The 25,259-nt window shown below is 39.8% G+C and overlaps 1 protein-coding gene and 1 long non-coding RNA gene across 3 annotated transcripts in view; one reads left to right on the top strand and one right to left on the bottom strand.

The window, feature by feature from the left end:
* The window catches only part of CNDP1 (carnosine dipeptidase 1), a 43,455-nt gene that overhangs the window by 11,683 nt on the left and 6,513 nt on the right, over window positions 1-25,259 (bottom strand). For both annotated transcript variants that reach the window (XM_083359966.1, XM_083359967.1), the window contains exons 2-7: window positions 21,629-21,751; window positions 18,808-18,951; window positions 16,462-16,624; window positions 8,465-8,553; window positions 6,531-6,731; window positions 1,203-1,287 (exon numbers count right to left, since the gene is read on the bottom strand). In XM_083359966.1, the coding sequence (XP_083216092.1) occupies window positions 1,203-1,287; window positions 6,531-6,731; window positions 8,465-8,553; window positions 16,462-16,624; window positions 18,808-18,951; window positions 21,629-21,751 (805 nt within the window). The remainder of the gene's footprint in view (window positions 1-1,202; window positions 1,288-6,530; window positions 6,732-8,464; window positions 8,554-16,461; window positions 16,625-18,807; window positions 18,952-21,628; window positions 21,752-25,259) is intronic.
* LOC310638706 lies at window positions 5,984-16,255 on the top strand. Its single transcript, XR_014492162.1, has 4 exons — window positions 5,984-6,077; window positions 8,272-8,327; window positions 10,867-11,219; window positions 14,998-16,255. It is a non-coding gene; the product is annotated as an uncharacterized lncRNA (long non-coding RNA).

The following is a 25,259-nucleotide window of genomic DNA, read 5'->3' on the forward strand; positions in this document are numbered from 1 at the left end:
GAAGTAGTGACAGATTTTATTTTCCTGGGCTCCAAGATCACTGCAGATGGGGACTGTAGCCAAGAAATTAAAAGACGCTTGCTCCTTGGGAGGAAAGCCATGGCAAATCTAGACAGCACACTAAAAAGCAGAGACATCACCCTGTCAACAAAAGTGCTTATAGTCAAGGCTATGGTCTTCCCAGTTGCAATGTATGGCAGTGAAAGTTGGACCATAAGAAAGGCTGAGCGCCAAAAAATTGAGGCCTTTGAACTATGGTGCTGGAGAAGACTCCTGCGAGTCCCTTCGACTGCAAGGCGATCAAACCGGTCAGTCCTAGAGGAGATCAATCCTGACTGCTCTTTAGAAGGCCAGATCCTGAAGCTAAAACTCAAATACTTTGGCCACCTAATGAGAAGGAAGGACTCACTGGAGAAGAGCCTAATGCTGGGAAAGATTGAGGGCAATAGAAGAAGGGGACGACAGAGAATGAGGTGGCTGGATGGAGTCACTGAAGCAGTAGGCGTGAGCTTAAATGGACTCCAGAAGATGGTAGAGGACAGGAAGGCCTGGAGGAATGTTGTCCATAGGGTCGCGATGGGTCGGACACGACTTCGCAGCTAACAACAACATGTTCCGATTAACATTGCACTTCAATGTTTTAGCCTTGCGGTTAAGATCTTAAATATCACAGTAATATTTGGCATTAGTGGGAAGCCTTTTACGACTTCTGCATTTTTCCATACAGCATCAGTCATCTTTAGGTTTATAGTACCCCGTGACAGTGTTGAGGGTATTGGTCACAACTCAGCTTCCCTATCTTCTGGAGCAGGGGACTCCAAACTTGGCAACTTAATAATAATAATAAAGTTGGAAGGGACCTTGGAGGTCATCTAGTCCAACCCCCTGCTCAAGCAGGAAACTTTAAGACTTGTGGACTTCAACGCCCAGAATTCCCCAGCCAGCATGAAGCTGGCTAAGGGATTCTGGGTGTTGAAGTCCACAAGTCTTAAAGTTGCCAAGTTCTGGAGGATTGCAGGAGGCTACTCAGCAATGCTGTGAAATCATCAGAAGAACACATTTAAGCATTTTCAACCCCTTTTCTGGCTTTTATGGTACTAAAGGTGTTATGAAATGGGAGACACTCCCCCCTACACACATTCCCATCAATAAAAACCTTGGCTAACAATTCCATATAGACAATGTATACTTTTCTTTTTTACCAAGTAGAGCTAGCAAATCAGACATGGGCTCATGGATGATGCCACCCACACTTCCTGAATGAAGATCTTTTTCACCACCTTCTACCTAAATTAAATAAAGACAGCATGTTAGCTATCACATAGATAAGGTCAACATTTATATAAATTTTGAATTTATAGTATTGGTGTTTTATGTGGGCTTGCACCAAGATTAATTATTAAAAAATGATTTGGTTTTTGTCTATTAGTTAGCATAAATTCCTCCAACAGTCAAATTTTCTGTTGCCTTTGCTGTATTAGAATTGTTGTTTAAAATGGTTATTTCTATAAATAAGGAATATACAAATAACAAACATTTATCTATCTATGTTTATTGGACTAATCAATAACTACAATAAACATGGCTTCCGGTTTGCAATTGTAGCACTGGCAGACATGTGGGGCGATCCCTCCCTCCGCCGTCTGGTTTTCTCCTGCCGGGGGACCCTGAAGAGGGTTGGAAGTTGCCCTGTAGGGGCGACAAGCATGAAGAGGACCCCTGAGTGATTGTGGAAGGGCGGCAGCCCTCCCGTTTGATCCGGGGCAGCTCTTCAAACTGACAGGGAAAAGATCGGCCATTCATGGCCCATCATCAAGCTGCTAACAGCCGAGACCAAACTTACTAGCAAGCACTTTGAAAACAATGGAGAAATTCGGTGAGATTTTACCTTCTCTGTACCCTAAGTATTTTTCCTGTTAAAAGCTTCTTGAAAATTTATCCCCTTCTGAGGAGAGAGGGAAGGGAACTCCTTTCCCCCTACCCTCTAAAATGGCAGTGTCTGCTTACTCAGGAGAAACAAAGCTTTGAAAAGATCAACTTAACGCAATTGTATGTTTATTTTCTGTTTGGAATTTGGGGACGCAAAAAGGTCCTATTCTTACTGGAACCTGATATTCTACTTTATTTGCAAAAACAACTTAAATCAGATAAGAGCCTAACCCGGGATCTGAAAAAGACTCTAAATGCCATCAGGGACATCTTGTGGGGAAACGTGGAACAGCAGTTTTATGGAAACTTGCTCACAGCCCAGATCTGACCTTGGTATTATCTATGAGAGACTTAACTTTGAGAGAGCAGCTAGGCAGTGAAATTGGCTTCTGGGAACAGTGGAGGTGAACATTTACTGACTCTTGTTTAATAAATAGCCTTCACTAGAAAGACCATCTCTAACTATGTCAGAAATGGAGGAGGATCAGCAAAAGACCTTGGATATGTTAAAATGTTTACTTGAAAGCATTCTGGCAAATACTGAAAAACTCAAAGCTAATCTGAAAGACAAAGGTGCCATCTTACCCCCAGAAAGCGAAACCCTGATTGCTGCTAGAAAACTACCAATTCAAAAAACAACAGGAGTGGAACAAGTGGATACCAAGACAGAGGGCTCTTCAGAGCAACAAGCACACTTTATTGAAAATCCAGACAATGAAACAATAACTCCAAAACTGGAAATGACTTCCTATGTAAACCAGAAGAAATTTGAGAAAGAAAAAGACCAGATTGAATTGAAGATAACTATACCAGAACAAACACGGGGATCTGGGATATCAGGGCGACAGCCTAATGATTATAAATGGGCCAGATCTTTCAGAAAATTGGCAATGAAATGGTCTCCTTTAATTCAAATAATATATACAAAAATGAAGGGAGATCTATCTGATGATTTAAAAGCATTGGTATGGAAGCCTAGTTGGCAAAAGAAGAAAGCTAGAATTAGGTTGAAAAACTGGGGCCTTTTGATTTATTAGAGAGAACCCTAAACTGTCAGCTAGAGGGCAAAAGGGAGATTTTGAGACAAAAGTAAATTTGATTACTAGATTTAAAATAGTCAGAAAATAGTAAAAAATAAGGGATTAATCTGTGTAATATTGAAGATTTAGATTTACAAGGGAAATGTAAACTAACTATTATAAAATAGGTTTGAATTATTGACTAGCCCAGAGAATATAGATGATGGATTTGAACTAATAAAGGACACTCTTTTTTTTAACTTTAACTGGGGTTTTTATTTTTCTCTCAGGGAATGATGTAATCTTTTTTAATTGTTTTTAACTTTTGTATTGATTTTCTTTTAAATATCCTGTAAACCACCCTGAGTCCTTCGGGAAAGGGCGGTATATAAATCTAAATAATAAATAATAATAAATTGCCTTCTAAATACTTATATGTAAAACTGGAAAATCAATAAAATATCTTTTAAAAAACCACAATAAACACTATTCTGAAGTATATTCCTAGAGATTAAGACACTAACAAGAAGATCATCCACCTGGTGAAAGGTGATAACAATAGCTTATATACCGCTTCACAGTCCTCTCTAAACAGTTTACAGAGTCAGTATATTGTCCCCAACAATCTGGGTCCTCATTTTACTGACTTTGGAAGGATGGAAGGATGAGTCAACCTTGAGATGGTGAGAATCGAACTGCCAAACTGAAGGCATCCGGCAGTCAGCAGAAGTAGCTTGCAGTACTGCATTGTAACCACTGTGCCATCACAGCTCCTGACTCAAGGAGACCATCCATCCAGAAATGTTTGGAATTGGAAATCCTGCTTAAAGATCCTCAGCAAAACATATTTCAGACTAGAATAGATTTCAGTTTTTCACAGAACTAATGGAAAACCATCCTGGATGGGAGAGTCCTTATATCTAGTTTATGTGAGAACAGAAAGTGAGAAAATAGCCCTGGTTTATACATTGGATGCTAGCTGCAATTCCTGTTAAAAGCTACTATTGTAATGAGCCAAGAATACAGGTAGCTGTCAATCCAAGAATTCCATTTGCCCACCATTACTTTGTAGCCAGTGTATAATGGTATATAAAAAGCATTGATTCTGATTGAAGGAAGCTCAGTTTGAAATTTCTGTCAGGTATTATAAAGCAATCTTGAGCTATTCACTATTCTTTTACACTTAATCTATTTCAAAAGACCCTGAAAATAAAATGAGGTAGCTCAATAAGCTTCTGATCTCTTTGCACAGAGTGAAGGAAAAAAGCATGATAAATAATCACAAGAAATAAACATGATAAATAATCACATAAATAATCACATATATTTCCTTAACAGTAAGGGAAATACAAATGTATGATTATGATTAGGGCTGATGATTAAATCTGTGGGAATAGTCTTACATTAGTTAAGAAGAAGAACAGAAAAGGTGCAGAGAATGAAGATGTCCTGTATAGAAGCAGTGAGAAAAAGATCTATAGTAAATCTCAGGTTTTGCAGATTTCTGGTTCTCAATTACCTAACAATGACTGCAGCTGAAAAGCAATAAACCTTACTCCTAAACTGAGTTGCAGAAAAAGAATAAAGAAAACTAGGAGTGAACATTTCTTTGAAATACTGTTAAACTTGATCTTGGCATAGTTTATAAATAACTGATCTTAGCAGATTCTTAAAGATTTTGGGTTTTAGTGTTCTTCTGCTCAGGTGAACTACCGTATTTTCCGGTGTATAAGACGACCCGGCGTATAAGACGACCCCTGACTTTTGACAAGATTTTTAAGGTTTTTCATCTTATATGCCGGAAAATACTTACATGCCAGTTGCCAAGTGTCCGACACAAGCCCGATTCAGATTCAGCCCCGTCTGATGCAAATGGTGCAAAGCCACGCACTCTTCCAGGTCAGACTCTGCAAACAGCACGCCAGAAGCCGCACGGGCAAGCGCAATTCGGCTTTGAGAAAGCATTTGCAGACAGAGCAGCCGCCGCGTTGGAGCCAAGCCCCGCCCAGGAGACGGTTGGCCAGGCGGGCCCGGAAGAGGCGCTAGAGAGCCGGGCTTGGGGCGGCCATGCCGAGGCCGGCTGGCGAGAGCCGCTGCATGGTCTGCGGGCAAGAGGGGCGCCAAGTACCGCTGTTCCGCACTCTGTGACCAGGCAAGTGATTCTTCCGGTTGGCGTGGGTCAGGCGGTGCCTCAGCAGGAGCAAAGGTGCTCCCTTCCTACTGTCTGTCGCGGCCTATGGGCGCGACATTCAGCAGGGCCCCTCTTCGCAGCACGCCGCACGGGCCTCACCCGTCTCCCCATGGACGCGCCTCCCTCGCTACGGGAGCCACCCCTGCACGCCATAGATGCAGGCCCACCTCGACTTGTCGTGACCCTGCCTTCCGCGCGTCGGCTGCTTCTTCCGACCATCCGACGCCGCGTCCGTCTCTCCAGCGATCGCCGGCCTGGCTCGGAGGCAGGGGAGGCTCACAAAGAGGAGGCTTCTCCCTCCCGTCCGAACCCCGATGGCGACAGCGGCGGCTCAGCTCCAAGCCATTCCGTCCACTCCCCCGATCCGATGAGTGATTGACACACCGATGCCCGGCAGCTGGCCAGCGCGCGCACGCGCACAGGACAACTCTGCCAGGTCTCGCCTGGTGCCAGCGGGCTCCGCGGCGTCCTTGACCGGGACCGGACCCATCCAGGCTGCAGTGCCTAGACGCGGTGTAGGCTGGGAAGTTTGGCGGCAACATGCTGGCTGGGAGGCGGCTTTGGAGCCCGTTGCCGGGGACTGCAAATCAGAGAGGTGAATAATATTTTCCGGCGTATAAGACGACCCGGCGTATAAGACGACCCCCCAACTTTTGAGACGATTTTTATGGGTTAAAAAGTCATCTTATACGCCGGAAAATATGGTATCCTTTTTCATCTAATCTGATTGGTGGATTTTAGAATTGTAGTTCATCTGTTACTTATTAGTTTCTTTTATATCCTTCCTTTTCTCCATAGAGTTGAAGGATGTCATCCCTAATTGTCATGGACTGTGGTGGTGCAGTGGTTAGAATGCAGTATGGCAAGCTAACTCTGCTCACTGCCAAGAGTTCAATCCTGGTCAGCTCAAGGTTAACTCAGCCTTCCATCCTTCCGAGGTAGGTAAAATACAGATTGTTGGAGGGCAATATGCTGATATTGTAAATAGCTTAAAGAGTGGTGAAAAGTACTGCAGAGCGGTATATAAGTTTAAGTGCTATTGCTATTGTATCCTCAGTTACAACTCTGAATTTGGTTGAGAGTTTCTGAGAGCTTTTCCAGGTTGCCCCTAAGATTTTCTGGGTTTAATTCAATTTTCTAAACACAATACAGATTATATCCATTCTTGTTCTATAGTAACCTTCCATAATCTGTTGCTCTCCATACATATCACAAAATTCCCATCAAAATGTGAAATTATATTTGTTGTAATCCAATTTATCTATTGGGCATCAAATTGGGAAAAGTTATATAGAGACAGTAAAATTTGCATCTTATCAGCTTCAAAGAAGCTCCCCCAGAACACAATCAGAGTATTTTAGTCACAAATAATTCTGGTTTTGTCTTTTTACCTCCACTGAGAAGCAGGCATTTCCCCTAGCTCCATATGTAAGAGCTGGTTTTGTTCTGGAAAGCCAAGTATTATCTGAAATCACAATATAGTCAACACTGGAAAAAAAACTTTCATTTTCTTTTCCAACCAATTTCTCCAGTCCAATGGATCCTGCTTCTTCCATGCCTTCAATAAGAAATTTGATGTTTACTGGTAAATCCTGGTTAAAAATAAATAAATTTCCTTTTAAACAACCATTTTTAAAAAAAGAACTCTCCATTTAATGTCAGACAGAATTATAATGTATAAACTGATGTTTAGTTCATTGCAACGTGGCTTGGATTAGCCTCAACAAAGAGCTTAGTGATTCGCCTCAATAAAGATCTTTGTGGCATTGAGATAAAGCATTTTTTGTTCTCTGGTGTAAAAAACAAACATGATTTGTCTCAACAAATCAGGTGCCTTTGAACTAATTTGAAATCAACCTTTCTCGAATGTACACACACACACACACACACACACACACACATTTTAAGATCAAAAAACATTTGGGATCAAATTGATTTCATTATTCAAAGTGTACATGCAAATCAGATCTTGGCTGATTCACACAGCCCTAGAAATTAGGTTCTTAAAGGCTGCAGATTTCCTACCCATTTTAATTGGAGAGATCAAAGCTTGAATGGAGTGTAATTGACTAAAAGGAAGTCCTCTGTGGACTAGTCTCTCTGAGAAATCACAAAGAAAGGGAAACCAGAAGGCTGGAATATGCATGATCACATGCTGTATCAATTGCATATGTCTCTAGGACTTGTTGACTGATCAACTATTTATGAACGAGACCACTACATCTGTTTTAAATGGAATCTGATCCTCTTGAGTTTGCCAATATACTGAAAGAATGACTCCCAACTCACACTCTCCTATTTTTGATTAACTGTATAAGAAACTGACCATCTCATTCCGAGTTATTCTTTGGTGTTTCTTTTCCTATTTGATACAACATTGGATGGCCAGGCTACATTATGATTTTTCTCCTTATGTACTGTTCCTCTTTGAAAAGTATGTTCTCCAGAATCTAAGATGTGAATTTTTTTAAAAAAATCCACTTCTATCCAATATGTAGTTGAACTATGAAATTCACTGCCACCAGATGTGTTGATGGTCACCAGTTTAGAAGTAACACACACTTTTCATTATACCCCATGCTAGGCGAGTTGCATTAGCTACACTTGACTTCTGAGTGCAATTTCAGCTGGTCATCTAAAAAGCCCTTCATGGCATAGGGCCTGGTTATTGTAAGGACTGCCTATCTCAATTGTCTTTGCCCATCCAGTGTATTCAGGCAGACCAGATGTGCTGCAGGTTCTCTCAAATGCTGTCCTATTATGGGACGAAGGAAGCATGTCTTCTTCTGTTGCAGCCCTAGTTTCCGCTCCCCAAACGTTCCTTAAGACTTGGCTCTGCCTGAGGTTAGCTTGTAAGAAAACCTCATATCCTATATTTTTAATTATTATAGCTGTTTTTGTCTGGGCTATTATGCTTATGTTTTTAAGTTGGGTGTTGTCAGCCATGCAGAATCTTTTGGAGTGGAGTGGCTATCACAAATCTCAATAATGCTAATAGCAACTAGACACAATGATAGACTATGGACTACCAATGGCTAACTATAAAACCATTTCAGAATCCAAGGATAAGTCCATGAAATACCATTTACTTGGGAAGAACCACACAAGAGAACAACTGAATTTATTTTGCAGATGATATTGCATGAGGCCTTTGGCTGGCTCCTATGTGATGAAGAATGCCAGACCAGGTAAGCCTTTAATTTCTTAGGTGAGTATTGAATCTCTCTTCCTTGATATTTCCCTAATTTAAACTGCCTTTTCCAATTGCTCTTTTTTAATATTATTTAAAACATGTCTTTTTCTACAAGACCACATTTTTACTTACTATGTTTAGTGCTTTGAATGTGTTCACAGCATTTATCCAGGCTAAGACAGGTCCTTTGTTATCAGTTGCTCCACGCCCATACAGATTTCCTTAGGATAAAGGAAACTGATATTAAAATTTGAAAATTATGATTATGATAAAATCAGAAAATTGCTCTCGCTCTCTCTCCTCCCCCCTTCCCATTCTGGGAATAGAGATGATGTTAATGGACGGCACCATACACTGCAGTACGCTCTTTCACTTTTTTCTTCTCTCCATCATGTGCAATGATACTACATGCAACAAGGGTGCAGAACCTACAGACTCAGGACTGTTTGTGTATTCAGTGTCTTTGGTCCCAAAGCCATAGCAAAAGTTGTTCCTGCTTTTTGGCTTGGTGGTTTACGAGGACACGGTGGCTCAGTGGGTTAGGACACTGAGCTTGTCGATCAGAAGATCGGCAGTTTGGCGGGTCGAATCCCACGTGCCGCATAGCAGAGTGAGCACGTTACTCATCCCAACTTCTGCCAACCTAGCAGTTCGAAAGCATGTAAAAATGCAAGTAGAAAAATAGGGACCACTACAGTGGGAAGGTAACAGCGTTCCGTGCGCCTTTGGTGTCTAGTCATGCCGGCCACATGACCACGGAGACGTCCTCGGACAAGCGCTGGCTCTTCGGCTTTGTAACGGAGATGAGCACCGGCCCCTAGAGTTGGAAACGACTAGCACGCATGTGCTGGGGAACCTTCACCTTTACCTAAGATTTTACTAAATGCATGAGAGAAATATATTTAAACTGTACATTTTGAACACGTACATGGAATTCATGGTAAATGGGAAACTGTCATTTTTTCCATGTGGTAGAAAAAGAAAAGTATTTAAAATAATAGAAATGGATTTAAACTGGCCATTTTAAAGACACAGATTACATGCATATATATATTACATTTCAATTTATAGAAGAGTAATTGTAATATGTAATATGACAGAACAAGGAAAAAATTTAAAGGCACAATTATATTTCTACATTTAATGCATTACAATTCAGGTTCTTTTTGTGTAGCTTTTATGCATTTTTTAACAGAATAGTTCCCAGCATACCACTCAGAGACATGCATATCCTTCAGGCCAAAACAAACTGCTCATGCTTGATATAATCCATTAAGATATTTTCATCCAATAAGTATTAGGGCTCCTTTTGTGTTCAGTCTCAGTTGAGATTGCCATAGTTCTTCTAGAACAGGGGTAGGCAACCTTGGCTCTTTTATGACTCATGGACTTCAACTCCCAGAATTCCTGAGCCAGCTGAAGTCCACGAGTCATAAAAGAGCCAAGGTTGCCTACCCGTGTTCTAGAATCTTAAAAAAAGTTCAACTATGAGAACAACTGCTTTAATCCGAATCTTGTTTGCTTTCATTTATATCCAGTAAAACATCTAGATAGTTCTAAATTCAGTCACTATAAAATATTATTTCTTATTACAAAAGGTTCCTTTTTTATTTTCATCATGGGCATAGTGGAAGGTAGGAAAAATAAAAAGAATATTTCATACCTGTATGAAGCTTAGCCTCAGTAATTCTCTTTACAATTTTCCTCCCAAATCTTTTGGGTGTGTTAGGATATAAGCCTGGTCCGTATGCATGTTCTATGTGACATCAGATCCACATACAAAAGGGGCACAGCAGCAGCATAGCATAGCAACCCTCACATCATCATCCTGATAAAAGCAGCAAGCTGTCACAGCTGCTGACGCCCCATCTACATATCCTTGCTGATATGAAGACTATCTCCACACCCCATCCCAGCTATAAAGCACAAAGACAATCCAGAATATGCAATAACTACAGTATCTCCCCCAAACTGTAGAAAGCTATTTTCTCCCCCAGCATAAACCAAATATTACATATCGTATCCAGTCCTTGTCAAAAGTGTAAATTCAATGGCATGGACTCTTCAGCAACTCAAGGATAGTATGTATATATAAAGGTAAAGGTTCCCCCGCACATGCGTGCTAGTCATTTCCGACTCTAGGGGCCGGTGCTCATCTCCGTTTCAAAGCCAGTGCTTGTCCGAGGACGTCTCCGTGGTCATGTGGTCGGCATGACTAGACGCCAAAGGCGCACGGAATGCTGTTACCTTCCCACCGTAGTGGTCCCTATTTTTCTACTTGCATTTTTACGTGCTTTCGAACTGCTAGGTTGGCAGAAGCTGGGACGAGTAACAGGCGCTCACTCTGTTATGCGGCACTCGGGATTCGACCCGCCAAACTGCCGATCTTCTGATCAACAAGCTCAGCATCCTAACCCACTGAGCCACCACGTCCCTCATGTATATATAGAGTGAGTGAATTATTTACTCAGTATCCTCTATTGATAACTCTGCCTTGTTAATCTGAATTCATTTTCTTCTTCCTTTTTCCCCAGGCACACATATATCAAGCACATTCTCTTGAACCTTGTTTTAGGCAGGAGGGAGTTAGCTAAGTGCTGGGCCTTGCCTATTCCTAAAATATATTTCCTATAAACAGAGCTCCTTTCAGTCGAAGTTACAAGATCTCATTGGATATAGGCTGCATTTCTCCATGAGAGAGATCTTTGAGGATATACATACAACAGACACCCAGATTTGAAGGACCAGGACAGAAAGATCTAGTGTGCAAACTTCAGAAGAGAGTCTAGGGCCAGAAGTAAGCAGCTGAAGAAGGTCAACCAGATGTTTGTCAAGCAAGCCTTCATGCAAGATAAAGCTTATATTCTTGTCTTTATTTCAGATTCAGGTATGACTGGCAGACATATTTGCCTCTGTAAATAATTTAATAATCTGTTGCCAAACAGATTGCAAATAATGAGCCCCTGAAGAAGACTGTAAATAAAAGATTGCAATTGGAAAGGTCATGTTCAGGTAGTCCTCAGGTTATGATTATTTATTCAGCCACTGTTCAAAGTATGACAGTGATGAAGGAAGAAGGATTTACAATGGGTCCACAAAATTCTGGCCATCCCTGTAGTCACATAATTGCAATCTGGGCAATTTCCGATGTACCCTGCTAGCTTTTTATGTAAGTAAAATCAGTGGAGAAGCTGACAGAAAATTGGAACATAAGGTCCTCACTTAACAACCTGCACAGTCCTCATTTAATTGTAACAACTGGGACTGATGGAATTTCCACTGCTAAGAGACATGACCCTGTCAACAAAAGTGCGTGCGTATAGTCAAGGCTATGGTCTTCCCAGTTGCAATGTATGGCAGTGAAAGCTGGACCATAAGAAAGGCTGAGCGCCAAAGAATTGAAGCCTTTGAACTCTGGTGCTGGAGAAGACTCCTGCGAGTCCCTTGGACTGCAAGGCGATCAAACCAGTCAGTCCTAGAGGAGATCAACCCTAACTGCTCTTTAGAAGGCCAGATCCTGAAGCTAAAACTCAAAATACTTTGGCCACCTAATGAGAAGGAAGGACTCACTGGAGAAGAGCCTAATGCTGGGAAAGATTGAGGGCAATAGAAGAAGGGGACGACAGAGAATGAGGTGGCTGGATGGAGTCACTGAAGCAGTAGGCGTGAGCTTAAATGGACTCCAGAAGATGGTAGAGGACAGGAAGGCCTGGAGGAACATTGTCCATAGGGTCGCGATGGGACGGACACGACTTCGCAACTAACAACAACAACAAGAGACATGACATCATGCTTTATGACCACGTTACTTAGGGTTCCCAATTGCAATAGCTATTGCAACCGAATGACTACCTGTAGGTATAAATAATGAAAAAATGGACACTACTGTAACAGTTGAAATTTTGTACAGAAATGTGAATATATTAAGCAAAGGAGATTACCTATGAGTAAAGAGGGTGGGCAATTACCTAAAAGGCTCTGCATACCTAGATCTCAGACTTCTGGCCAATAGCAACACCAAATTGATATAATATATATTAATTATGATATGCTATATTGATGCATATTGAAGAGAAAAGATGAAGATTATTAAGTTTACAAGCAGACACATCCTCCTTTATAAGTGTGGAATGATCAGTTGGGCAAGCAAACAAGAATATTTTGCCCAATCTTCCACCAAGGTAAATAGATATCTGCAGCACAAGCACCCCAGGAGGTTATGTGGCTACATAAACTGTTAATGATTTAAGGATAGGTGAGTCAAAACCTACTGTGTTCTTTGAGAACAATCAAGGAAGCATTCAATTCTTCTATAAAGAGAAAACTACAAAGTATAGAATCAGAGATGTCCCACAGAACTCATTTCATGAGACTGAAATACTGTCCACACACAAAAAAATAATACTGCCAGATATACCTTCTAAGCCTTTATCCCAGGGCTTTTTATCTCATAGAACGCTCAGAACGGCGTTCCGGCACCTTTATTTTGCAAAAAAAAAAAAAAGCTCCATCTGATAGGGCTAGGCAACCTTGGCCCTTTTTTATGACTCATGGACTTCAACTCCCAGAAATCCTGAGCCAGCCACACAGGGGAAAGAGAGAGGTTTCCAAGCTGACCCATGCTGGCTCAGGAATTCTGGGAGTTGAAGTCCTTGAGTCATAAAAGAGCCAAGGTTGCCTACCCAGCCCTAGAGGAGGAGATTAAAATTATTTACAGGGTTATTTCTTTAGGAACTAAACTTTTAGAATCTAAAACAGCTAATTCAAAAAAGTCAACACATTTTTCATCTACTTCTGTCTTTTGGAAGGTAAAATTAGATAACAAAACAATCTATTTCCTATGTTAACATGTCTGTAATGAAATCAATTAAAGGTAACAGGAAAGAAATGAGAAACATTTTTCTCAATGTAATATGTTAGCTGATCCTAGAAAAAAAATAGTATCTTTTGTACATACTCTATTACAACTAAACCACTTTAAATTAAACATTTCTTAAGAATGAAATATTCTTAATTTGGACTTTACTTTTACTGTTTGGACTGTTGTGTGTTTTGAAAAATAGATTATTTAGAATCTAGTTATGTTGCACTTCAGTCTTTAAATAATTAACCTAGTATATACATAACAATATATGATGTTTTCCATGGTGAGCTTAACATCAGTAACAACATTTATTAAAAAGGCTAAAATAATTTCTGGTGGTATTATCTGTACATTAAAATTTTGTTTAGTCGCAATCTTTCACTTTTCACATTCTGGACAAGCAACCTAGCAAAAGATGTTACATATGTGCATAAGCGTAGTCAGTAGCATATGCCTTTTTAATAATATCAAACATGCAAAAAAACAAAAATAAGTCCAAAATCTCTATATTACATCCAGAAATGCCAACTTTGCAACCAATATTTCTCATCCATAACTATGGCAGCCTAAGGATACCTGCATACATGCAAGTGGTTCTCTGGGATCAGAAACGCAGCAGGGATTGCTTTTTCCTTCCAGTAACAGATTGCTGGGAAATACCAAACATGGCCTTGAGAATTCCAATGTTTGTTACAAATTTTTCTGGATGTGGTTGGAAAGAGGCCTAGAAATGCCAGCACAAATACATCACACTTGTTGAACATGCACACACAACTAATTACAATCTTCAATTATATGTGATATATCTAAAATGAGATGTCTCAACTGCAACTTGCAAACTTCTGTTTTGCGGCAAAACAATCCAGGACAAACTAATCAGCTGAGCTTAGGGAGGACTCATTAATTTCATACAATTTCTGGGAAGGAAAGAAACAGAAGGACAGTTTAACATCTTCCAGTTGATGTTATATTATGTAACATCTTCTGGGAGTTGAAGTCCATGAGTCATAAAAGAGCCAAGGTTGCCTACGCCTGGCCTATTGGCTTGCTGCTGAGCATGCCAAAAGACCTGGCTGACAAATGTTGCACAGGCAAGTTGTCTTCAGCGAAGGCAGGAACTTTGCACCCTCCCTGCTACCCAACTACACCATCTTAACTAGGTAAGTAAGAGAGGACAAGGAGTGGGAAGTGGGTTCTGCTGAGGCCGTGTGCACTCCTTTCTTGTGCTCACACATGTCAGCCAGGCTGGTGGCCTACCCGGTGCTGGACCTGCACCACCGTCGCCTTGCCCTGCGCACCTAAGTGGCTGCCCTGCATCGCCTGGCCCGCACTGCCTCCGCTGCCCGCCCCAAGCAGTCCCGCCATATAGAGCGGGCCCCACTGCTCCCATAGCACCAGTTGCACCGGCTCCTGCCCCGGGGGGCAGCACGCCGCCAACACCCCTCGTACCCGTGACCCGAGCAGCGCCACCCCCCCACCTCCTGCACCCGCCAAGAAGAGAGTTCCAGGACCTTTTTTTTTTTTTTAGAAAAAAAGCCCTGCTTTATCCTGAAATCGACACAAAACGCTTTGAAAGGGAATGGGAGTTGTGGATTGGTGCATAAGCCAATAAGAAGGGATCTAGTGTTATGAATCCAAAAGTACTGATTTTTCAGTATTTCATGACCTCTTGACTAGAAAGAGGCAGTTAAGTACAGATAGGAAGCTAAAGATTTACTCAGTGTCCCCTCCTTGATTAGCCATTCTAACTATCCTTGACTAATGATTGCTAATCTGAAATCTCTTCTGCCTTTCTTCCCAGGCACCCAGTCATGGAACACATGCTTTTGGATTCTCCTCCTGGTTGGATGTACTAGCTAGATGCTAAGTCTTGCCTCATCGTCATCATTCTAGCCATTGTCTATCCACTGCAGGATGAAGGCCTCTTCCGCATGTTTCCAATTAACACAGTCTGATCTAGCCTGGCGATTCTTAGCACCCTCTGCCTTCAGGCAGGTCTTCCCGCTGCCTTGGGTAGTTGCCCTAGGGCCTTCAGGGAATGAGGGCCATTTTTGAAGTTGTATTGACATGTTGAAGGAATAGACCATAATCTGCCATGCTGGTTCAATACGAGTTGGCAGATGTGATTGATGTTAGTCTGGAATATGCATTATGATCTGTTTGCCTTGGGTGATGCTTCTGGACAATTTTATTTACCCACACAAGCGCCTTTGCCTCTTCAGGACTTTGATTATAGAAGGGGCTCTGATCATAGAAGAGGAAGTCTTGCCTATTCCCCACTAAGTATTTCCTATAAATAAATCTACAGCAGACATGTCAAACTCGCAATGTCACGTGACATCGCGCAATGTATCAGGTACTGTTTTTCCATTGCCAGCAATGGGGTGGGCATAGCTTCCGTGTGATGTATCCAGCCTGTGGGCCAGCAGTTTGACACCTCTGATCTACAGTATGTTAAGTTTGTAATATTTGGTTCACTAATCATTGTTCAGGTCAGATTCCTCTCTTAGGAAAATTTCATATTTATAGAAAGAATGGTACAGCCTCCAACAATCCTAATATATCGGGAAGTGTAGGTTAAGTCCTCTTACAAGAAGTTATTAGATTCCTCTTTTAAACAGAATTTTCTTCTTCCTCCATTTAACAAACTTAAATATATTTTCCTGAAAAGAATGACAATGAATGGTTACAGTAGGTCTTGTTTAGCTATAGACACTCCAGTGACTTGGTACTTTATTCAATGTCTTTTTATGGCTGTATTTGTTTCTATATAAGTGATCAATATTATTGTAGGTAATTATTTTCAGAAAGCAAAACAGTATGTGTGACATTGTATAGTTTTTATATGTTAGTTGCCAATATGTCCAGCTCCCCTGCTCAACGAGCTTTCCAAAGGTTTATAATATTTGAAGCATGTATCTTGACATTTTTGGGAGTAAATTGTGAAAGTGATTATTTTATAAAGTTAAAGCTAATTTAAAAATCTCAGTTTCTATCTAAGTATGGGATGACAACTCTTCTATTGCTCCTTTCTGTTGAGACTGAGATTGTATAGAAAATATAATTTGAAAATGGCAATATTGATTTTGCAATTAAAAAGTCTAAATTCTTTTCTGTTAATTTAAATAAGGTTGATATTGATATGGCCATATCTTTCTACATATATAGTACCTATCATCCTTGCCATTTTTATCATATAAAACTATAAAAGTCAACTTTTTAATAGCCCTTTTTTTCTTGTACCAACTGGACAATAGACACATACCATCAATTTCTGTTAAACTGAAAGGATGGGTTTTCCATCCATCTTGACTTTTAGCTGGCATCACATCCACATGTCCATAAAAACACACAGTTGGCTTCTGTGGATCATCTCCAAATTTTGCCAGAATGACTGGAGGTAATGGAATATTCTGACCATCAGACAGCTGTAGAAATATATTAAAACACAGTTAATGATAATTCAGTGAGTTTCTTAGGAAAGTAATAAACAACAATTTCTTCCTGGTGACATATACTTGAAAGAATGTTATTTTGTTAGATGTTGATTTAGTTCCAGCTGACGATTTTTTATATATTTACCAAGGATCAATTTATCTATCTATCTATCTATCTATCTATCTATCTATCTATCTATCTATCTATCTATCTATCACCTATTTCATAAATTTAGTTTTTGTGAAATAAAAATCACCAAACCTCTGCAACAAATATCTCAGTTCACCATGTCAATTTTAGACAATGTTCTTATGAAGTCTGTGTATTGCAAATCCCAAGTCAAGGGTCTTCAAACTTGGCCTGTTTATGACTTGTGGACTTCAACTCCCAGAATTCCTCAGCCAGGCATACTGGCTGAGGAATTCTGGGAGTTGAAGTCTACAAGTCATAGAAGGGCCAGGTTTGAAGACCCCTGCCCTAAGTCTTGCTCACCTGGGCCCTTACATGGCCCATCTCCTTGTCTTGAGAGCATCCCTGTGTTCAGTAACCATGCAAATCTCCTGTTATCACAATGGCACCTCCATATGATTATTGCCTGCTACTGTTTTGAAGTTGGGGGGATTTTACTGATTTAGGCTACTGTATTGTACTATCAACACTGTTTGATAACAGTTCTGAGTTTCAAAGGACCTTTGCCCACATTATCTGGACACTGAACCTGGAACCTTTTATTTTTTTCTCTCTTTTCTTTATGGAGGAATCTACACATATACCTTACACTAGATTCTAATTAGGTCCTAAATACCTACTATCTGATCTTGAAAATAGGCAAAGACAAAACACATTCTTCTAAAATTTTCCTGTTTTTCCCCCCCGAAGTGACAAATAATATATTAAGGTATATTACAGTATACCATAAGGTCATTAAGGTATTAACAAATGCTGGATAATTAAAATAATAACTCGGGGGGAGCCACTTAATTCAACCCAATCCACTTAATAATTTTCCCTTATCAAAATCACATTTACTTAAAACCAACAAGGTCACCAAACCTTCAAACAATTAAACAACAGAGGTAAAATAAGATTATTTTCATCAATTATACGATACAATCTGATACATGAATCTGAACACATGAATCTGTTCTCCATGAAGAAATATTTTAATCTATGTACCACTAAAACTCTTGTGCCTATTTGATTGTTTATAACTTAGTAAAATAGATTTTTAGGGCAATAGTTTTTTAATCAATCACAAATGGGCTAACTTACAGAATGCATCCAAAATCCAAGACCCGTGATTCCCATGGGAATAAAATCTGGCAAAGTTGTGTCCACTTCAGTGCTACTGCACTGCTGTGGTCACATGATTGTCACTTCCAATGCTTCCTGCCAGATTCCTACAAGGACAGTCAATTAGGAAGCGGCATTTCTCACTGTTTCCCCCCCATCCCATGGTCATTCTGTTTCTCAGCTTAAGTAAGGAAATATCTCTGAAACAATGAACCAATGGTCTCAAGTTGTCTAGTAGAACACTAAATCTAAACTACTAACATGGCTTGTAACTGGAGTAGAGCAAGGGTGTCAAAGTCGCAACGTCACATGTGGTGTCGCGACCTATCACAACTTTTTTTCCATTGCCGGCAATGGGATGGGTGCGGTTTTGCTATGATGCATCCGGCCCGCAGGCCGGCAGTTTGACCCCTGGAGTAGAGGAAGAAGGGGAAATATTCAAAAATTATATTTACTCTTTATTAGAGAGAATTTGGAAGGAAAGCAACAAATAACTTCCAAGAAACTATTACCTTTTTGGTGCCCTTTAATTAATTAGAAACCTAGCCTCTTAGCCTAACAATTATACCATCCAAAATTGTAATCAGGTAAAATATACATGTAAAATGTAAAAAAAATATAAGACTAATAACCATAATAATAACCATGGATGTGGACTCAAATAACTTTGCCTTACATCATCCCGCATCTTTCTCTTTACGGCTCCCTAATCTGGGGTACCGTCTTTCTCCTACCAACCAGATTTTTTTGCTGCTATCTTGCAATTTGTTTAGATTTTTTTGTAACCCAGATCTGATAACTCCACATTGATCCTATTGCATGAACAGACATTCCTTCTATTTGTGCGCATTACTCTTTTGATGGAAGCAAAGACCAGTACCTGTTGAATGCCCATATCATTGAGTGTCACAGTAGCTCCTAAGTCTTCAAGACTGGCTGCAGCTATTTTGATCATTTCTATGACTTTTGCTCTTAGACGTGGCTGTTGAGAATCGCTCTCTATAGCCACCCATTCCTTAAGTTTCTGAAAGGAAAGCCAGAGATAAAACTCGTATTGTCATAAAATTGTTATACTGTTATCTATATGTTCATTATGCAAATCAGATCAAGAGACAATATCTGAACTACGTTTAAAATGTGGATTATGGTTCCATTTTATTTATATACAGATTCTTGCAGAACCTGCTTCTTCCTACAGCACATTTGCCTAGCTATATACCTTCTGAATAATTCTAGTTCTCCTAGTGAATCAAACATATTATCCAATTATTGTCTAAAATGAGAATTTCTGCATATATATATATATATATATATATATATATATATATATATATAAATTTGTGCATTATCTATGAAATATCTAAGAAATGTGGTAAGCTTAATGCAATTTTGTCAAATGCTTTGTGTATTTTCTTACACACTGCTTAATTAGAACATACTGTGCACCCTAGCACATCATGTTTTGTGCTTTTTAAATATCTAGAATGTAACTAATATAAAAGTCTTGTTTTGTTGTCTTATCTGAATCTGTTTATAGGAACATTAAGTCTCCCTGTTGAGAAGGAGAAGAGTTGAGGGTTGAAGGAGAAGAGTTGAGGTATCTTGCCTAGGGTTCATATCAAAGGTGTGCCTTCCTGATTCATAGTTTTCATTATACTGTTGTAGCCATTCTGCTGCACCAGCTCTTAGAAATACATTAGGTTTCCCTAGGAAAGCTCATTAAAAATGACAGCACTTGGAAGGCTTTACACAGGCAATCCATCTTTGTAAATTCTATTTCCTTCTAATTACTTCTAAAGGACTTGTCAGCATGCAATCTCCCTTTTTAAAAAGAAGAAGAATCAGAGAGGAATAACAGCAACATTATAAGAATGTCCACCCACACAATCTTCTTGTCCTGAAATTTTGTTTGGAGTGGATAATTGCATTCACTCTGCATTGTGAGATAACTTTTCTCTTGGTTTTGCAGAAATGCCCATCAGCACCATGAATAATACAAGTGCCATTATCTTACTTTGGAGAGCCAAAATAAAAGTAGCAAGTTATTTCTGTTTCTTTATTCACAATTCTGAAATGCTTTGTTGTCTACTGGGAGCTTGGGAAGAACTAATATTAATAACAAAAGATATGCTCATGTTCTGATATTTTGGACTGGTTCTTCTATTGTTGGGGAGGCATACAGTTCTGAACCATAACTTAGAAACTGATTTCCTGGGAACCAACAAACTGAGGTCCCATCCAGATAAGAGGGGTTAGTTTCTCTGAGTAATCATGATAGTCTTTTTCTGAATAGCGGGCAACACTTAATGTTTGTTTCCTCTCTGTGGGCAGACAGTATGATATCCTTGAAGTAAGAGCAGTTAAGAGTTTTCAGTCCAGGTCTGTTTGTTTTGCATCTAGGAAATGTTTCAATGTGGGAGGATATTTTTGCTTTTGAGAGGTTTAACTGTTCTTTGCAAAGCTTAAAATGTTCATTTTACCTCTTAACAATCTCCAATGCCTCCCCTCTTCAGATCCATTCACTTTAGTGGGTTGTCGGGACAATAAATGGCTTACAGGCTGCAAATTGTCCATCCATGATCAAAATAACTGAATTGACAATTGTGATATGCCACTCAACCCAACTTGGTCAATGAAGGCACAAACTGCCTCAGTGCCTACAGCATGTTTTCTAATCTGCTTCTAAACTGTTTGCTTGAACAGCTATTTATGCTCATTTGGAATCATTAATAGTATCTTACCTACTGAAGGTTGTTTTTGAAAGACCTTAAATTTCAAGTCCGCAAAACAGGCAGAGACAGTTCTGGCACTGCTATTATTGCTATTACTTTGCTTTCCCACCAGCAATGTTGCTTAAGATGCAGAATTTATTTTAAAATATTTAATTAATAAATAAATATTTATTTAAAATGTCTTCTCCCATAGTTGGCCACATTCAACTTTGCCATGCCCTTTGTGTAGAGAAACTCTTGTAGACCCCATTGATCAATGTTCTTGAGGTCAGGTAATGATCTTTTGATTCTCCAAGGTAATGTAATGTGTGCCACTCTGTTTAATAATGCTCCTGGATTTACTTTTAGTTTGTTGTTTTAATCTTTGCTTCTAGTTTTCTCTGAGTTTTATTATGTACTGTTCTTATAATTGCTTGATGTTTTGAGCACTTATGGGAGTCTCCCTTTTTCCTACTCCAGTACCTGTACTTGGCTTGAACAAGAATGGGGTGACTCCCATAAGTCCATGCCCACCTGGGTGACTTTGGACTACTCATTGTCTCTCACCCCACTCAACCTCATGACATTGTTATAGTGAAGGTGCAACTGGAAGAGATTAGCATGTCTATTACCAGTGGAAAAAACTTAGGATATAAATTTAATAAATGTGTATATACACCACCCTGACAGCTCAAGTTATAAAACAAGCAAAAAGTTGAATGAACTAGCAATCAATGAAACACCTTTGGATAAAGTATGAAACCCATTGAAGCAGAAATTCATTTATTGATCCAGATAGTGGAGAAGATACTGCATCAGGAATTTGATCTCCCAATCAGTATTAATACTCTTTGCACTGTAGTTCAAACTAGCAAGCTGTGGCCTTTGACATGCCAATAATCTTTGCTAAAAACAGCAAGTTCTCCAAGTTAAGACAGACAGACTTGGGTTGCATTTAGTTAGCAAAACTCACAATCTCTGCATTTCTACCTGAACAAATTCATTCTGATGTTCATCAATGTAGTTGAAAAGCTCCTCCTCCAGGGATAAGGAACTGGAAAATAAGGAATTGCCCACTCCAAAGGGTAGCATGATAAGAGAGATGTAGAATATCTGCAGGTTACAAAGGCATGGTTCAGCATCTTTAAAAAATATTTAGAGTTATACAAGATGAAATGATTACTTAGTATTTTATAGCCCATCATTTATACAGTAAGTAATAAGTAGACTGAGAAATTGAAAAAGAAATGCTTGCATAAAATGGGATAAAAAAGTAAATCAAACTGCCAAATAGATTTAACGGTATTTAAACATAATGATATCTTGCAACAATAATGTACCAGATCTGGAATTTCCCTCTTGAATAGTGATGGCGAACCTTTTGGGCTCAGTATGTCCAAAATTCAGAAAATGCCTAATTTGACTTTGCTGTGGTATCGTGCACACACATCCAAACAAAAGGGAAATAATTCTTTATCAGCTGTCCCCCAATCTAGGCTACTGAGTGGCATTCGGTGGCAAGCACTGAGGCTCAGTCAGGTGCAGAGGCCCAGGCCTTGATTTTAGCCCAAATGCCACTGCTGCCACTCAAAGAGGCCACTTCATGCTGTTACTCTAAGTCCAGCAGCCTTGAAGAACAGTGCAATCGCCTCATGGCCCAATGCTCCCATGCTGGCTCCTGCAGACTGGTATCAATGGGAGGGGCTTGTTAAAAGTTCTGCTCTCCAGCTATTAATTAAAAATCCCTGGAGTAGGTGAGATTGAACCCTCCCTCCCTTTGCTTCTCTGATCAGTCTGTATGCTAGAATTCACTACTGGATCCTGTCATGCTAGTGAGACCAGGGTAGATTATTTCAACATTTATTGAGGCATAGATCTAAATAAACAAAAATTGGGGGGAAAAAGGTTTTCATGTCACAACAGATCCCAACCTAATTACAAGTATACTTGCATACTCTTCCGATACAGTTTTGATCAATGTAAGTCAGACATGTCAAACACAAGGCCCGGGGGCCGGATCCGGCCCTCAAAGTGGTTTCATGTGGCCCATGAAGCCATCCTGGAAACAGTGAGGGAACGGCCCCCACTGCCTTGGCCCTGGCCCAGAGATCCTCCTTCTGCCAGAGACCCTCAGATCTGTCCCGCTCCTGCCCAGGCCCCCATAGGCACCCTTGATGCGAATGATGTAGAGCTGGCCACATTAGCCACGCCCAACCAGTAGGCCACGCCCACCCTGGCCGTACCCACCCGGCCCCTTGAGGGCAACCGCAATGCTGATGCGGCCCTCAATGAAATTGAGTTTGACACCCCTGATGTAAGTATACAAGTTTGGCTATAAAAGACTGCTTATTACCAAATAAAACTACCCAATATCTGGTTAGCATCAGTTTCAGCATTATTTGTGAGAGTTATCTAGCATCCTTTAGATGCAGAGAGAAGAATGAGAATAGAAATACAGGAGAAGTTAACAAAGAAATTTACCACATATTTCTGGCAGAAGGCACATTTGGTTACAGTTGAGGATAATTGTACAAGATTTCCATCTTACTGGAAGGAGCATGCAAGCAGACAGGCATAAAGATCAGAGGCCTGAATTGTGATAAAAATTTCTTTATCCAGCAGAAGATGAAATACTCACTTTCTTATACATATTGTATGTGTGTGTGTCTCTTATAATATTACAAAACTGTACAACTCAGCTTTTGATCCATAAGTCATAAATGCACACTACCCAACTCCAGAGACACTCTTACAACAGTTAGTTAAGGTTCATTAACTGCTACCTACCGTAAATGTTATCCACCCCATCCCCGAGTTGGAAAAAAATAACACTGGCATGACAGATGCCCATTGCTGATTGCTATCCCATCTCTATCACTTTTGTTTGCAATTACTGCCAGTCCTGACTTCTAAGGTAATGGTATTAGGTATTAAAGCCTAATAAATTTTACACACTTTGAGGCTGCCCTTGGATGGTGACAGAAAATGGGGAAATTACTGTTTTAATCCTGCCAGAGTTAAAACTGATTAAATCCTGTCCCACTCATGGGCTGCAGACAAGGTGAAGGCAACATTATGGGGACAAAAGACGCTATTGGGCATATTTAGGAGGAAGTGAAGAGCATGTTAGGACATCAGCAACAATTTAACCTAATTGGCAAGAGAATCAGCAAATGCAAAATGTGAGTCCCAGAATAATAGCTGATGCTTATATTTGTGATGTTTGCAGGTAGCAGACACATCAGCCCCGCTGCTATGAGAAATAGCAAGAAAAGGGTGGGAGTTTACAAATGGAAAGTAGCATCCACAGACCTCATCCTATGTGACATGGAGCATTGTCCATCATGGCAAACTGGCACACGGCAGCCAAAAACAGTGCTTGAATGCAGGATTTGGGCTGCCAAAATCACTAAGGAGAGACTGCAAGTTTATCCCTATGTATTCTGCAAGCTTTTTTTGTCAGTAGGCAACAGGAGCTGCATTTTCAGATTGGCTGGGATTTCATTGTTGCTAATGTCTTCTATATGGACTTTATGTTCAACCAAGGCTCATCTCAGAATCATTCTGGCTTTTACCCCTCTTTGGCTGTTTTTTTTTTAAGACTGAGAACCTTCAGATGGGCAAATGTTATTGAAATCACTAGCAAGGCCCCTTCAGTCCTTTAAAAATTGTTCAACTACAAGTTTAAAGATTTGTAGTAATTTTTTTTTACAGCAAAAGGAAGAATATTGTTGCCTTTTAAAAGTTTTAAATGGATTAAGGGCTCAAATGGATTTGATTTAAGACTTTGAAGATAATTCAAAGGATTCTTTCTCCAGAGAAAATCTTCTTGTTTTTACTTTGAAAGTGATAAGATGACTTTGAAGGTTGAACACTAGAGGACACCAGATGGCTAGCTTAAAATAAATGTTTGATGAAAGTCTTTGAGCTATTTAACTTCATAGCAGAATCAGAAGGTGTTACTGAAGAAGAACAAGCTCCATTGAATAAAACTAAATTGACTTGCAGAAGGATTTAAAAATTATAGTCTACAAGAATGAGATGGATAATGGATTTACAAATGAATTTGGATGATTCAGATAACAAATCAGAAGAGCAATGTGGATAATTTTATTGCATTAGATTTACAAAAAGGGTTGGCTGGAATTGCCACACTGGAATTACAAAAGGGATCTGAAAAAGATGACAAGAATTCTGAGAGAAGAGACAAAGAATAAGAAAGCAGATGTTAGAATTTTCTTTGAGGAATTTAAAGATTATTGAGAGAAAGAACACAAAATTGGTTTATTTGCTCAAGATTAAAATAATGGGTTGTTATTTCTGGTGATGTCTAGAGCTTTTATGATTGGGATGAATGATGATGGTTATTTCTGGTAATGTTTGTTTTCTGATTGAGACTTTATTTGAAAAGAGGAAACGGGAAGGATTAAGTTGGCTGTAGTCAGTGGTGGGATTCAGCTGGTTCACACCACTTCGGCAGAACCAGTAGCTAATTTTTTGTGGCCCGGGCCCAGAATGGACTTCTGGAAGAGGCATCCACACAGAGAACCAGTTGTTCACATACTTGAATCCCACCACTGGCTATAGTATATACAATTTGCAATATTTGTGCTATTTTTGA

This window comes from Vipera ursinii (assembly GCF_947247035.1).
Source record: "Vipera ursinii genome assembly, chromosome: 3".
NCBI classification, from domain to species: Eukaryota; Metazoa; Chordata; class Lepidosauria; order Squamata; family Viperidae; genus Vipera; species Vipera ursinii.